The sequence below is a fragment of the Trachypithecus francoisi genome, unplaced genomic scaffold, assembly GCF_009764315.1.
Source record: "Trachypithecus francoisi isolate TF-2019V2 unplaced genomic scaffold, Tfra_2.0 Lachesis_group11, whole genome shotgun sequence".
Taxonomy (NCBI): Eukaryota; Metazoa; Chordata; class Mammalia; order Primates; family Cercopithecidae; genus Trachypithecus; species Trachypithecus francoisi.
The window spans coordinates 10,461,891-10,476,001 of record NW_022681456.1 but is presented as its reverse complement, the minus strand read 5'-3'; the positions used below and the strand labels follow the sequence as shown (position 1 = coordinate 10,476,001).

General features: G+C 43.6%; 1 protein-coding gene across 3 annotated transcripts in view; it reads left to right on the top strand.

Moving 5' to 3' along the window:
- The window catches only part of CCDC62 (coiled-coil domain containing 62), a 55,752-nt gene that overhangs the window by 1,069 nt on the left and 40,572 nt on the right, over positions 1-14,111 (top strand). For all 3 annotated transcript variants that reach the window (XM_033220270.1, XM_033220268.1, XM_033220269.1), the window contains exons 2-5: positions 2,213-2,405; positions 5,557-5,723; positions 8,608-8,709; positions 11,018-11,189. In XM_033220270.1, coding sequence (XP_033076161.1) covers positions 2,213-2,405; positions 5,557-5,723; positions 8,608-8,709; positions 11,018-11,189 — 634 coding nt within the window. The remainder of the gene's footprint in view (positions 1-2,212; positions 2,406-5,556; positions 5,724-8,607; positions 8,710-11,017; positions 11,190-14,111) is intronic.

Below are 14,111 nucleotides of genomic sequence, written 5' to 3'. Positions count from 1 at the left end.
CTGGCGAGTAGAGAAAGGAGCTCTCTCACAGCTCCACTGTATGAAAAAGTCTGGAAGTGGGCTTGCCCAAGGTTCGCGTCCATCAGTGTAAGACGACCTGCCTTTGTATACTCGGCTTACTGCCTGTTTTCCTGGAGTGGAATATGTGCTCCTTGCCTGTCGGGCTGTGGCCCAGCCACTGGCGCTCAATAAATTATTTGTTGAATGCATGAATGAAGGGCTAAGCCAACACTGGAATTCAAGCCTTGGGACTTGAAATCCCTTGACTCCAAATTCCATTTTCCTTTTTAAGACTAGTAACTGTAATTTATTCATCATTCTTATTTATTTTTGAGACAGGATCTGGCTCTGTCCCCAGGGCTGGAGTGCAGCAGTGACACAATGTCGGCTCACTGCAGCCTCTGCTTCCCAGGTTCAAGCGATCCTCCCACCTCAGCCTTCCAAATAGCTGGGACTACAGGCGCCCACCACCATGCCGAGCTAATTTTTGTATTTTTAGTAGAGAGAGGGTTTCGCCATGTTGGCCAGGCTGGTCTCGAACTCCTGACCTCAGGTGATCTGCCCACCTCGGCTTCCCAAAGTGCTGGGATTACAGGTGTGACCCACTGAGCCCCCCTCGTTATTCTTGTTTATTTACAAATCTTATTTTTCAAAAAGCAGTAAGGGAGTACAAAGGGCCACTGGTGAACTTTTAATTACTGTCTTTAAGGTGGAACTCTATTAAAGTAACACTTTTAGTTCTTTATTGCATAGGCAGGGACAGCACCATGATTTGAAATGTGGTTTACAGTGTTAATGAGAGCTGATGTTTGTTGAGTGATTACTACGGGCCAGGCTTTGTGCTCAGTACTTTACAGAGTTTGTCTTGTTTAATATTCATCACTCCAAGATGTTAAAATGCCATTGCTATAATTTTACAGGTGAGGAAACTAATGCTTAGAGAAGTTAAGTAACTTGCCCGAGGTTATGTAGCCACTAAGTGGCTAATTCTGAGATCACAATTTGGTCAGACCAGCTTGTTAGACTTTCAAATGCTGTATACTTAAAAGGAATTATTGTATTAATAGATAATATTGTTAGGTATAAAAATGGCATCATGGTTATATAGGAAATGTTCATTTTTAGAGATGCATTCTGAAGGATGTAAGGGTGAAATGGTATTTTTTTAATCAATAAAAGAAAAGGAAATTGAAGCAGCTGTAGTGAAATCTCGATAATGGTAGAACCTAGGTACTGAGTATATGGGAGTTTATCATACTATTGTCTTTGGGTATATGTGAAAAATTTCCTTTCAGAATTTGGTTTTTAATTACGTATGTTGTATTTGGACCAGTTACAATATTAAATTGTCCTTAATAGATTGAGTATGTATAGATGCCTTAGATGTTGTAGTTGTCATGAATATTGAATACTGGAAGACTTAATTTTCTTTTTATAGACTAAAATTCCCATTCTTTAGTAAGAATCATTTACATTTAAACAGTAACTATTTCATGGTTTTTGTTTTTTGGTTTTTTTGTTTATTTGTTTGTTTGAGATAGAGTTTCACTCTTGTCACTCAGGCTGGAGTGCAATGGCGTGATCTCGGCTTACTGCACCCTCCGCCTGCAGGGTTCAAACAATTCTCCTGCCTCAGCCTCTTGAGTAGCTGAGGTTACAGGCATGTGCCACCACACTGAGCTAATTTTTGTATTTTTAGTAGAGATGGGGTTTTGCCCTGTTAGCCAGGCTCGTCTCAAACTCCTGACCTCAGGTGATCAACCCACCTTGACCTCCCAAAGTGCTGGGATTATAGGTGTGAGGCACCACACCTGGCCACTTTCATGTTTAACCTGTACTTGGTTACTCAAATTGCTGGGGCAAGGTGGGAGATAATGTTATTGACTGGCAGAGAAAAGGGTTGTTGGCAAAGGGGAAGAAAAAGTGCAGAAATAGGTTTATTTGTTTACCCAGCGGGTTTTAGAAACAGTCCCACTTTTTAGGTATGGCACGTATGGCATGACAGAAAATTGTAGAGAGGCAGAGTGCATGGTAGGTTTTAACTTGAATATGTTTTAAGGATACATAATCTTTGCTGCCATGTTATTAACTTGAAACTTAATTGAACTAGGAACTGGCAGCAAAAGAAGATATACTTATTTGGAAAATTGACTTTGGCTGATTTGTTAGTGATTTCATTCTATTTTGATGTGAAACCGCTTTCTATGTTTAGAACATCGGGTCAGAAGTTGAGATTTCCACTATTGAGAAACAACGGAAGGAGCTGCAGTTGCTCATTGGAGAATTAAAAGATCGAGATAAAGAGCTCAATGACATGGTTGCAGTGCACCAGCAACAGCTTCTTTCATGGGAAGAGGATCGGCAGAAAGTGCTGACATTGGAAGAACGTTGCAGCAAATTAGAAGGTCAGAAATACATTCAGTGACAACAGTTATGCACTCCTTTGTGCTAACACATTGATGGGCTCATGGGGAAGACAGAGAGGAAGTAAAGACTGCAACCCCTGCTGTCCTCAAGTTTAGGCTCATTGGAGACAGGAGGACTTTATGAACAGTGACAATGGGACAGACACATTCAAATAAAGTAGGACAAGCAAAGTATTTCAGTATAAAAAGGGGGCTGGATAGAGCTCCAGTTAACATGGGGTGAGCACCAGTGGTGAAGCTGAAGTTTTGAACAACAGTATGAATGAAGATGCCATATGACTAGCCATTTCTCTTAAACTAAGCTGAAAGATTTTAAGCTTTTTGTATTGAACTTGATCTTAAGTTCCTAAAATGGTCATCTTTTAAAATTATAGCTGTCTGGCCAGGCACAGTGGCTCACACCTGTAATCCCAGCACTTTGGTAGATCATTTGAGCTCTGGAGCTCAAGACCAGCCCGGCCAACATGGTGAAACCCCACTTCTACTAAAAATACAAAAAATTAGCTGGGTGTGGTGGTGCACACCTGTAATCTCAACTACTCGGGAGGCAGAGGCACGAGAATCACTTGAACCCGGGAGGTGGAGGTTGCAGTGAGCCAAGATTGCGCCACTGCACTCCAGCCTGGGGGACAGAACAAGACCCTGTCTCAAAAAAAAAAAAAAAAAATATATATATATATATATATATAGCTGTCTCAAAAATGGTTGCAAAAAGTTGGTATCATATCAAATATGATACCATATTTTCATTCTGTCATTCCTTTAGTGCTGCCCTAAATCTGAATGTTCCATTGAATCTAGATTGTTACTAGAAGGCATTAGAGGAGAAAACACTAGATCTGTGTAATAGAAAGATAACCTTTTTTTACTTAACATTACTCAAAGGATTCTGTAAATGTGACAATCCAAATCTATCATTTTTGGTGGGGCACGGTGGCTCATGCCTTTAATCCCAGCACTTTGGGAGGCTGAGGCAGGCCGATCACTTGAGGTCAGGAGTTCGATACCAGCCCAGCCAACATGGTGTACCTTATCTCTACTAGAAATACAAAAATTACCAGGGCATGGTGGTGCACGCCTATAGTCCCAGCTACTCAGGAGGCTGAGGCAGGAGAATTCCTTGAATCTGGGAGGTGGAGGTTGCAGTGAGCCGAGATCGCGCCACTGCACTCCATCCTGGGCAACAGAGTAAGACTCTGTGTCAAAACAAAGAAAGAAACAAACAAAAAACCCAAATATGTTCTTTTTTTTGTTTCTTTGATGACCATCTGGTTTTACTCTGACCACACCCACACGCGTATACACACACAGCGTTTAACATGGTTGCTGATTAAATGCAGTCTAACATCTTATGGCTCTTATATAAACATGTTAAAAGAACAAAGATACATACATATAACATATGTAATCCACATTACACGTAGCCATCAGTATTTTATTTTAAAATGAGCAAGATTTGAATAGGCACCTCATGGAAAGAGGAAAATTGAATGGCCAATAAATATATAAAAAGTTTCCTATTCTCATTAGTAATTAGGGAAATGCAAATGAAAACCAAATTGAGATGCTATTTTACCTTTACCAGCCTGGCACAAATTATCGGGTTTTGGTAAAGTATGGTGCCAAGGGAAAGCTGAGACGCTGCTGGCGGGAGTCAGTTGTTACTGCTCGTGTGCAAAATCGTTTGGCAGTATCTGGTGAAGCTGAAGATGTGCATATCCTACAGCCCAGCAAAGCCACTTCTAGAATATTCTCACCCTATAATAGACACGAAAATCACTTAAAGGGCTTGTTAAAATTTAGATTCTGATACAGTAGGTCTGGGGCCCAAGAGTCTGCATTTCTAACAGGCATCCCAGGCGATGCCACTGCCACTGCTGGTCCAGGGACCACATTTTGAGAAGCAAGGCTCTCGAGAAACTCTTGAAAATATGCACCAAGATGCATGTAAAAAGGCCTGGCGCTGTGGCTCACGTCTGTAATCTCAGCACTTTGGGAGGCCAAGGCAGGCGAATCACCTGAGGTCAGGGGTTCGAGACCAACCTGGCCAACATGGTGAAACTCTGTCTCTACTAAAAATACAAACATTAGCCGGGCATAGTGGCTCATACCTGTAGTTCCAGCTACTCCAGAGGCTACGGCAGGAGAATTGCTTGAACCTGGGAGGCGGAGGTTGCAGTGAACTGAGATCACACCACGGCACTCCAGCCTGGGCTACAGAGCGAGACTCCATCTCAAAAAAAAGATGTGTGTCAAAGAATATTCAGAGCAGCATTGTTTATCACAGCTGCAAAGTAGAGATAACCCAACTGATCATCAATATTAGAAATAACCTTTGGCGTGGTGGCTCATACCTGTAATCCCAGCACTTTGGGAGGCCGAGGTGGATGGATCACGAGGTCAGGAGATGGAGACCATCCTGGCCAATATGATGAAACCCAGTCTCTACTAAAAATACAAAAAAATTAGCTGGACGTGGTGGCGCTCGCCTGTAGTCCCAGCTACTTGGGAGGCTGAGGCAGAAGAATCATTTGAATCTGGGAGGTAGAGGTTGCAGTGAGCCGAGATCGTGCCATTGCACTCCAGCCTGGGCAATAGAGGGAGACTCTGTCTCACCAAAAAAAAAAAAGAAAGAAAACAGAAATAAGCTTTAATAAGCTTTGGTGTAATCATTCAGTGGAATATTACCTGGCAATGTTAGTGTACAAACACAAGTTAACTGAGCGAATCTCAGAATCATCATCTTAAGCGAAAAAAGCAAACAGATGAATTCTCAGAATATGATTCCATTTTTATATGGTTCAAATTAAACTATAATTTTGAGGCATGTGGTCATGGTAAAACTGTAATGAAAAGCTAGGAAGTGATTACTCGAAGATCACGGTCATGGCTGGGAAAGTAGAAACTGGAGAGATTATGTTCAGGAAGTGACCTCCAGAGGCTTCCAGTTGCTCACAGTTCTGTTTCTTGATTAGGGGTGATACTGTGCATTTCAGAATAAAAGGTTTTAAAAGAAGATTGTCTTTTTAAAAATTCTCTGGCACACTTTTACTTTTTAACCACACATTTTGAAAATAATGCATTTTAAGCTGAAGGTCTGACTACAAATTATTGATGAACTTTCCCTCAGGTGAACTACATAAAAGAACTGAAATAATCAGGTCACTCACGAAGAAGGTAAAATCTCTTGAATCCAACCAAATGGAATGCCAAACTGCTCTCCAAAAGACCCAACTACAGCTTCAGGAAATGGCTCAAAAGGCAACGCATTCTTCTCTTCTCTCTGAAGACCTTGAGGTTGGGATTATTTTCTGATAAACTTCACTAGTCCAAATTCCCTTTGTGTTTCAGTTATTGAAAAATTAGATTTGGCCAAGTGCAGTGACTCACTCCTATAATGCCAACACTTTGGGAGGCCGAGGTGGGCGGATCTCTACTAAAAATACAAAATTAGCTGGGCATGGTGGCGCGCACCTGTAGTCCCAGCTACTCGGGAGGCTGAGGCAGGAGAATCGTTTGAACCCGGGAGGCAGAGGCTGCGGTGAGCCGAGATCTCGCCATTGCACTCCAGACCGGGCAACAAGAGGGAAACTCTGTCTCAAAAAAAAAAAAAAGAAAAGAAAAAAGAAAACTTAGATTTAAATGTTTCATTAAAAACGCATGTGAGGCTGGGCGCAGTGGCTCGGTGGCTTATGCCTGTTATCCCAGCTCTTTGTTTGGGAGGCTGAGGTGGGAGGATTGCTTCAGCCCAGGAATTCGATACCATGCTTGGCAACATGGCAAATGCCTGTCTCTATAAAAAAAAGGAAATACAAAAATGAGCTGGGTGTGGTGGTTTACTGCTGTGGTCCCAGCTACTTGGGAGGCTGAGGCAGGAGGATCACTTGAGCCCAGGAGGTTAAGGCTGCAGTGAGCTGTGATTGTGCCACTACACCCCAGCCTGGGTGACAAAACAACAACAACAAAAAAACACATGTAAGCCAAGCACAGTGATGTGCGCCTGTAGTCCCAGCTTCTGGGGAGGCTGAGGCAGAAACATCGCTTGGGCCCAGGAGTTCAAGTCCGGCCTGGGCAACACAGTGAGACTTCATCTCGATAAAAAACAACAATCACAACAAACAACCAATGCAAAAATACATACGTGTGTGTATGAAGGTATCTACACTCATCCACCCCTTGTAGTTCTGTGTTTATCCTACAGTTTTGGTTAGCTGCATAGCACTATTCTGTCTTAGAGATTGAGCTTCAGTACAACCCTTTTTAACTGTTATGCCCTTTGGTTTAGTAGCATCTACCATTTAATCAGCAATGGGTTATTTTAGAAAGCTTTCCTCAAAGATGAGAGGGTATCATCAAGTTTTGGTAGCTTCAATGATGTTTTCTAAATTATTGTGTCTTTTTATTTTTGAGACGGAGTTTCGCTCTTGTTGCCCAGGCTGGAGTGCAATGGCACAATCTCGGCTCACCGCAGCCTTTGCCTCCTGGGTTCAAGCAATTCTCTTGCCTCACTCTCCCGAGTAGCTGGGATTACAGGCATGCACCACCACGCCCAGCTAATTTTGTATTTTTAGTAGAGACGGAGTTTCTCCATGTTGGTCAGGCTGGTCTCAAACTCCCGATATCAGGTAATCCACCCGCCTCGGCCTCCCAGAGTGTTGGGATTACAGATGTGAGCCACTGTGCCCAGCCAATTATTGTGTCTTATAACGTTAGTGGCATATTGGGAATAAAACCTCTGAGACTGGTTTTTTGAGCCCGACACGGTGGCTCACACCTATAATCCCAGCACTTTGGGAGGCCGAGGTGGGCAGATCACTTGAGGTCCAAAGTCTGAGATCAGCCTGGCCAACATGGTGAAACCCCCTCTCTACTAAAAATTCAAAAATCAACCAGGTGTTGTGGCGGGCACCTGTAGTCCCAGCTACTCGGGAGGCTGAGGTAGGAGAGTCACTTGAACCTGAGAGGCAGAGGTTGCAGTGAGCCAAGATCACACCACTCCACTCCATCCTGGGGGAAAGAGCGAGACTCTGTGTCAAAAAAAAAAAAAAAAAAAAAAAAGACAGATTTTTTTGGTTTTCGCTTCTAATTCATCAGTCATCAGATATTTTTTGAGTTAATGCTTATAAGAGGTGCAGAAAGCCAGCTTGTTTATGTGTTACATCGTTCATCCCAGCTACTCCGGAGTCTGAGGCAGGAGAATCACTTGAACCCAGGAGGCGGAGGTTGCAGTGAGCCGAGATCATCCCACCAGTGCACTCTAGCCTGGGCGACAGAGTGAGACTCCATCGCAAAAAAAAAAAAAAGCCTGATGGTTATTTTTCTCAAATAGTAAATAGATTATATACACAATAGTTATATCAGAACTAGCACTATTTTTTTTTTTAAATAACTGATGAGTAGGAATACCACAGTATGAAGTTCTTTCCACAGAGAACGTTTTTTAATTCACAGAATTCACTAATGCTACTTTGTTTCAACAAAGGAAATCTTTTTTTTTTTTTTTTTTTGAGACGGAGTCTCGCTCTGTCACCCAGGCTGGAGTGCAGTGGCCGAATCTCAGCTCACTGCAAGCTCCGCCTCCCGGGTTCGCGCCATTCTCCTGCCTCAGCCTCCTGGGTAGCTGGGACTACAGGCGCCGCCACCTCGCCCGGCTATTTTTTTGTAGTTTTTAGTAGACATGGGGTTTCACCATGTTAGCCAGGATGGTCTCGATCTCCTGACCTCGTGATCCGCCCATCTCGGCCTCCCAAAGTGCTGGGATTACAGGCTTGAGCCACCGCGCCCGGCCAACAAAGGAAATCTTTTACTAATACAGTTCTCATTCATTCATTTTCTTCCCTCTTCCCAACCCAAAATTACACATAAAAGATACTAGGAAATAGACATGTTTACAAGCATCATCAACATAATTCAGTACGGCAAATACAAGTACTGAGAGGATGGTAGAATTAATAGAGAAATACGTATTTGTATTCTTTTTTGATGACTGCTTTCTTAGCCCACTTTGTTACTAAAACAATGTGGGTTTTATTAGCCCACTTCATTACCAACTCTTTTTCTGTTACTAACGAGTCAAGCAAGGAAAAAACAAAATGGAGAAATAAGCACAGACTATGGCTAGCGAGCGTAGTGAAAGCTTTAAAAGGACTCAAGCAGTATCATCTGTGTTGTTTTCTTGTAGGCTAGAAACGAAACTCTCAGCAACACGTTAGTGGAACTTTCTGCTCAGGTAGGACAGTTACAAGCTCGAGAACAAGCTCTCACGACCATGATAAAGCTAAAGGTAATTAAAAATAAGAATTCTTCCATTTGCCAGAGTGCTTGGTGGTTTATATTCATATTCATTATCTTACCTAAGTCCCTAGCATCCCAGACATGTGAAGCTACCAATCAATGTTGCTCTTGTTTTTAAAACACCCATTTAGAAATGAGGGAAACAAGTTTAAAATGATGTTCCCAAGGCATGAAGAAAGGAGGCAGGACTCTGCTTCTGGTCTTCTGTCTCCAAGGCCCATTCCATGGGCTGGCAGGTCTGAATTAACTTATTTTCTCCCCGGGTATCCATTATTAGGTCTCATAGAGTTATTGGCAATTAGATTGCTTGATAATTTTTTTAATGGAGAGAAAAACCATTTGCAATCGAGCATTTGATATAGTCACTAACATGCAATATACAACGATACACAGTCTCCTGCTGTTATGCATGTCTTTGACACTGGTATTTAAGGGAACGATATTGGTATAATGAAATGCTTACCCTAGTAAAGATGTGAGTTTTCTCAGCACATTGTTTTGAAGTGATTGGGGCAAGTGCTCTTAAAATTAAATAGAAAATATTAAAATCTACAGTCATGTCTTTAGTCAAGTAGTAACCAGTTTAGTGGCTTCAACAACCTCTCTGGTTTCCATCATAGCAAACTCTGGCAAAGCTGTAGGTATGTGTGAAGGTGCTGCCAAGGCATTCCCCCACCATTAAAACAGTGGGTGCATTAGGAAGGGTGTGCTCCTGGAGGCTGGGTGCAGTGGCTCCACCTATAATCCCAGTACTTTGGGAGGCTGAGGCGGGTGGATTGCTTGAGGTCAGGAGTTCGAGACCAGCCTGGCCAACATGGTGAAACCCGTCTTTACTAAAAATACAAAAAAATTAGCCGGGCATGGTGGCACGCCTGTAATCCCAGCTACTCTGGAGGCTGGGGTGTGAGGATCCCTGGAAGCTGGGAGGTGGACGTTGCAGTGAGCCGAGATTGTACCACTGCACTCCAGCCTGGGTGACACAGCAAGACTCTGTCTCAAAAAAAAAAAAAAAAAAAAAGGCCAGGGACGGTGGCTCACATCTGTAATCCCAGCACTTTGGGAGGCTGAGCAAGGCGGATCATAAAGCCAAGAGATTGAGACCGTCCTGGCTAACATGGTGAAACCCCATCTCTATTTTTAAAAATACAAAACCTAGCTGGGCGTAGTGGCACACGCCTGTAGTCCAGCTACTCGGGAGGCTGAGGCAGGAGAATTGCCTGAACCCAGGAGGCGGAGGTTGCAGTAAGCCGAGATCATAGCACTGCACTCCAGCCTGACGACAGAGCGAGACTTCATCCGAAAAAAAAGGCTGTGTTCCTAGACTGAGAGATTTTATCTGATGAAAATGGTTTCCATTAGAAGCAGATGCCCTCCAGGACATCCTTATCAAAGGAGTAAGTAGGAGTCCAGGTTTCAGGCTGAAAGGGATTGACTGTTGTGGGTCTCTCCTGGTGTTAACTGAACTGTGTTTCTGTACTTATTAGAACTGTTATTTTTTGCTACTGGCCTGGTCACAAAGTTCCATGGGTTTTGCATGGCCTGCCCCAACCCTTTTATTCTGTGAGTCCTAGTGCGAGATGTGTAGACAATGTGAGTTTTCAGGCATGCGTTTACGATGCTGTAGCAGAAATGCTTAGACTTCAGTCGGGGTAAAACCTCTTAATAACAGTTATTCCAGGCGAGTGGGGAAGGGATAGAACTTTTACTTATTTTTATACTTTTAGATGTTGTTTGAGTTGCTTTCCAAGAAGCAGATACCTTTTTTGGTAACTAAAACTGCCTCAGCAATTAAGAGATTCTAATTTGGTAGGTTTGGAATGATGTTGTTGTGGAGTCTGTCATTTTTAACAAGCTGGAAAATGGGAGGGAATGGTGGGCCGTTAGACCGACCTATATAATCCAGAGGATGAGTTTCCTATGCAGGGGCCACCTACCCTCTTGTTGCTATTATAGTTTCTTAGGTAATGGAATGGTCTGACTAGAACTTTCTGAGAGAGAGTAAGGGGTCGTGGTTCGGTACATAGTGTCTGAGGCAACCAGCTAGGTTCAAATGGTGGCTCCACCACTAACTAGCTGTATAACCAGGGGCAAGGAACATAGCCTTTCTTCGACTCGTCTGTCACTTGGCAAGAGCAATAGTACCTCCTCATAGAGTTACTGTAAAGATTAAATGAGTTAATACGCGAAAAGTGCTTAGAATGGAACCTGGCACACAGTCGGATCTTAGTATTATCTTTTCTTTTTGGTTAATTGGAATTTAAGAATGTAGAATAACCGTTTTCAAATTTGGTTTTTAGGACAAAGATATTATTGAGGCAGTCAATCACATTGCAGACTGTTCGGGTAAATTTAAATTGCTGGAGCATGCCCTACGTGACGCCAAGATGGCGGAGACTTGTATTGTGAAAGAAAAGCAAGATTATAAGCAGAAATTGAAGGCACTTAAGATTGAAGTCAGTAAACTAAAAGGTAAGGAAGAGACCTACATTTAAGATACAAGTGTATTATCTTGGTAATGTATTTCTTCATTTGGGTTCACTTAATCTTATGCTTGCGAGTAGATCAATTCCTGGCTTTAGGCCCTAATGTGAAATATCCATTTCATTTATATAGGATTATGCTGCAATTTGTGTCTTATAAGATAAATAACAGAGTCGGGGAAAACTGCAGAATGTATCATATTTTAAAGTAATCCTGCCTTAGTTGAGGTGGCTGTACCATTAGTTATTGCTGATACATGCTTTGTTGCAGACAACATCAGTATCTCAGTGGCAGACAGTCCTAGCATTTATTAAACCCACGTGTCTAGAGGCAAATGGGAGTTGACTGATTACCATTGGGCCTCACTGAGCTTCCCATATGGGCAGTTCTGCCTCACATGTTTCATCTTCTCCTTGCTAGCAGGCTAGCCTGGGCATTTCTTCCCATAGTGAGGGCAGAAACTTCTGATTCTGAAATTAGGAAGTTTTATTTTTGCCAATTTATTTATTTATTTTCGACAGAGTCTCACTCTGTCACCCAGGCTGGAGTGCAGTGGAGCGATCTTGGTTCACCAAAGCCTCCACCTCCTGGGTTCAAGCTATTCTCCTGTCTCAGCTTCCCGAGTAGCTGGGATTACAGGCACCCACCACCGTGCCTGGCTAATTTTTGGATGTTTAGTAGAGACAGAGTTTCGCCATGTTGGCCAGGCTAGTCTGGAGCTCCTGACTTCAGGCGAATCCCTCTGCCTTGGCCTCCCAAAGTGCTGGGATTTACAAGCGTGAGCCAACGCACCCAGCCAATCTTTGCCGATTTAACTTAAAAGATTCAGCATTTGAAAATGTTGTCCTTATGATGCCCTGACCTATGGTTAGCCATAAGTCTTATCTCCATTTGTAGCTTCAGCTAAAACCATAATCATATTGTCATCCCCTTGGCAGCAGGAACAGACTCTGCTTCTCTTTTTCAGTGTACTGTTAATAGCACAGCATCAGGGCTACACTCTAGGTATTTGGTATTTATTGAATGTTTATATATACCGAGGTAAAATATTCAAGTAGAAAGAAGTCTGTTCTGTCAATATTTATATATTATAAACATTTTATAAATTCAATATTAAAACTTTTTTTTTTTTCGAGATGGAGTCTCACTCTGTTGCCCAGGCTGGAGTGCAATGGCGTGATCTCAGCTCGCTGCAACCTCCACCTCCCAGGTTCAAGCAATTCTCCTGCCTCAGCCTCCCGAGTAGCTGGGATTACAGGCACCCGCCACCATGCCTGGCTAATTTTTGTATTTTTAGTAGAGACGGGGTTTCATCATGTTGGTCAGGCTGGTCTCAAACTCCTGACCTCATGATCCACCTACCTTGGCCTCCCAAAGTGCTGGGATTATAGGCATGAGCCACTGCATCCAGCTTAAAACTTTTTTATTTAAGAAAAGAAAAATAATGGCTGGGCATGATGGCTCACATGTAATCCTAGCACTTTGGGAGGGCAAAGCAGGCAGATCACCCGAGGCCAGGAGTTCAAGACCAGCCTGGATAACATGGCAGAGCCCTGTCTCTACAAAAAATTAGCCAGGCATGGTGGTGTGATCCTGTAGTCCCAGCTGCCTGGGAGGCAAAGTGGAAGGATTTCTTGAGCCCAGGAGGTAGAGGTTGCAGTGAGCCAAGATCGTGCCACTGCACTTCAGCCTAGGCAACAGAGCAAGATCCTGTCTCAAAAAAAAAAAAAAAAGAAAGAATTTTTTTTTTTTTTTTTTTTTTTTTTTTGAGATGGAGTCTCGCTCTGCCGCCCAGGCTGGAGTGCTGTGGCCGGATCTCAGCTCACTGCAAGCTCCGCCTCCCGGGTTCACGCCATTCTCCTGCCTCAGCCTCCCTAGTAGCTGGGACTACAGGCGCCCGCCACCTCACCCAGCTAATTTTTTTTGTATTTTTTTAGTAGAGACGGGGTTTCACCGTGTTAGCCAGGATGGTCTTGATCTCCTGACCTTGTGATCCGCCCGTCTCAGCCTCCCAAAGTGCTGGGATTACAGGCTTGAGCCACCGCGGCCGGCAAGAAAGAATTTTTATAGAGCTCAGTCTCCAGCCCTCCCTCCACTTCCTGGAGGTCCACAAGTGGGACTGCAGGTTCCAGCCCTCTCCTCACTTGGTGTTTCTGGTGACTGGCTGCATCCTGAGGCCACGTAGGGGCTCCACCCTGAGTCACCTCGTTGGCATGTGCTCTGGTGTAATCAACTGGGGCTCTTTATGAATGACAAAAGATGCTTCTGTCACTTAGGAAATTCGACAGGTTTTAGGAGTTCTGTTCCAGGAACAGAGGACAAAAACCAAATCTGTTTCTTCTCATACCACAGACATATTCAAGGAACAGAAGGAAAGGAGGGAAGGACAGTGGGGAGATGGGCAGGTCAGGTCACGCTGGGCTCCGCAGTTTGTGGAAATGAATTTGGATTTCATCCTCAGTGCAGTAGCAAGGCTTTTCGCTGAGAAATGATACAAGCAGATTTTTTATTTTTATTTTTTTATTTTTTTGAGATGGAGTCTCGCTCTGTCGCCCAGGCTGGAGTGCAGTGGTCGGATCTCAGCTCACTGCAAGCTCCGCCTCCCAGGTTTACGCCATTCTCCTGCCTCAGCCTCCCGAGTAGCTGGGACTACAGGCGCCCGCCACCTCGCCCGGCTAGTTTTTTGTATTTTTTAGTAGAGACGGGGTTTCACCGTGTTAGCCAGGATGGTCTTGATCTTCTGACCTCGTGATCCGCCCGTCTCGGCCTCCCAAAGTGCTGGGATTACAGGCTTGAGCCACCGCACCCGGCCGCAGATTTTTATTTATTTATTTTTTATGTATTTATTTTTCAGATGGAATTTCACTCTTGTTGCCCAGGCTGGAGTACAGTGACGTGATCTCGGCTCAC